Source organism: Seriola lalandi, unplaced genomic scaffold, assembly GCF_002814215.2.
Source record: "Seriola lalandi dorsalis isolate HSWRI2012SDOR001 ecotype SW California unplaced genomic scaffold, Sedor1 jcf7180002054694, whole genome shotgun sequence".
NCBI classification, from domain to species: domain Eukaryota; kingdom Metazoa; phylum Chordata; class Actinopteri; order Carangiformes; family Carangidae; genus Seriola; species Seriola lalandi.
The window spans coordinates 1,202,353-1,203,358 of record NW_019525247.1 but is presented as its reverse complement, the minus strand read 5'-3'; the positions used below and the strand labels follow the sequence as shown (position 1 = coordinate 1,203,358).

The 1,006-nt window shown below is 43.6% G+C and overlaps 1 protein-coding gene across 1 annotated transcript in view; it reads left to right on the top strand.

Moving 5' to 3' along the window:
* The window catches only part of ablim2 (actin binding LIM protein family, member 2), a 70,984-nt gene that overhangs the window by 39,971 nt on the left and 30,007 nt on the right, over positions 1-1,006 (top strand). The window contains exon 8 of the mRNA XM_023423921.2: positions 185-243. Coding sequence (XP_023279689.1) covers positions 185-243 — 59 coding nt within the window. The remainder of the gene's footprint in view (positions 1-184; positions 244-1,006) is intronic.

The following is a 1,006-nucleotide window of genomic DNA, read 5'->3' as shown; positions in this document are numbered from 1 at the left end:
ATGCTAATGTTAGCATGCTAATATGCAACAGTGTTAACAAAGACAATGCTAATATGTTTACCATGTTCACCTTTATCTGAATTACACATGTTCACATGCTAACACTTGCTCAACTCACACTACCAGCCACAATATGAACGGACATGTGAAATGCTGTAAACGATCTCTGTGTCTGTGTCTTCAGGATCTTCTATCTGGCATCCTCCGTGCAGACAAGCAGCCAAGCAGGAGGAGAAGAGTAAGGTGGGTGGAAAAGAGAAATAGAACCAAAGCAGAAACACATCAGACCACAGAGCGTCCGGCACTTAGACTGCTTTTACTAGGATGTTACATGGGAAGATATGAGCGGATGGTGGAGGCTGTTGTAGTGGAACTGCTACACTGACAAGCGACCATCAGCTTTTCTTCTTATCAGGGGCCCCTCAGGGTGTGAGGGAGAGAGGGAGTGGTGTTTGTGTGTGTGTGGGTAAAACAGAGAGGAAAACAGACGCTTGAAGACGTGTTTGATTAGTGATGATTTGCTTAAAATGAAATATATATATTTCAGTTTGTTGAATGCCGTCTATGACTCTGTTCCATAAACGCTCTCTATTCTTTGCTCCTTTCGCTGAGGTTGATAGCGACTGATAAAAAAGGTGATCGAGGGAGTTCATGTGTCTGTCATGTCAGAAAAGTTTTATTCAAAGCTTTATCTCCTTGTGGCGTCCAGAAGAAGAAGAAGGGGGGGGGGCTGTCTTCTCCAGTGTATAGATAGACTTTATTTAAAGTGCTGTTAAGCTGCTCTTCGGCTGTTTTCGGATCAGTGAGGAGCAGAGGATTAAAGTCTGCTATCAGCCTGAACCTCACACGTATCTTCACTTACCACAGTCACAGTCTGGCAGACAAAATCAAAGTTGGAAGTCGTCTGCAGTGATGATCAGACACGGTCCCAATCCACACAAGATGCTACACCTTTACTTTCTACTTATCTTTATAATACGCAGTTCTGCTGTTGGATAGCAGTCGA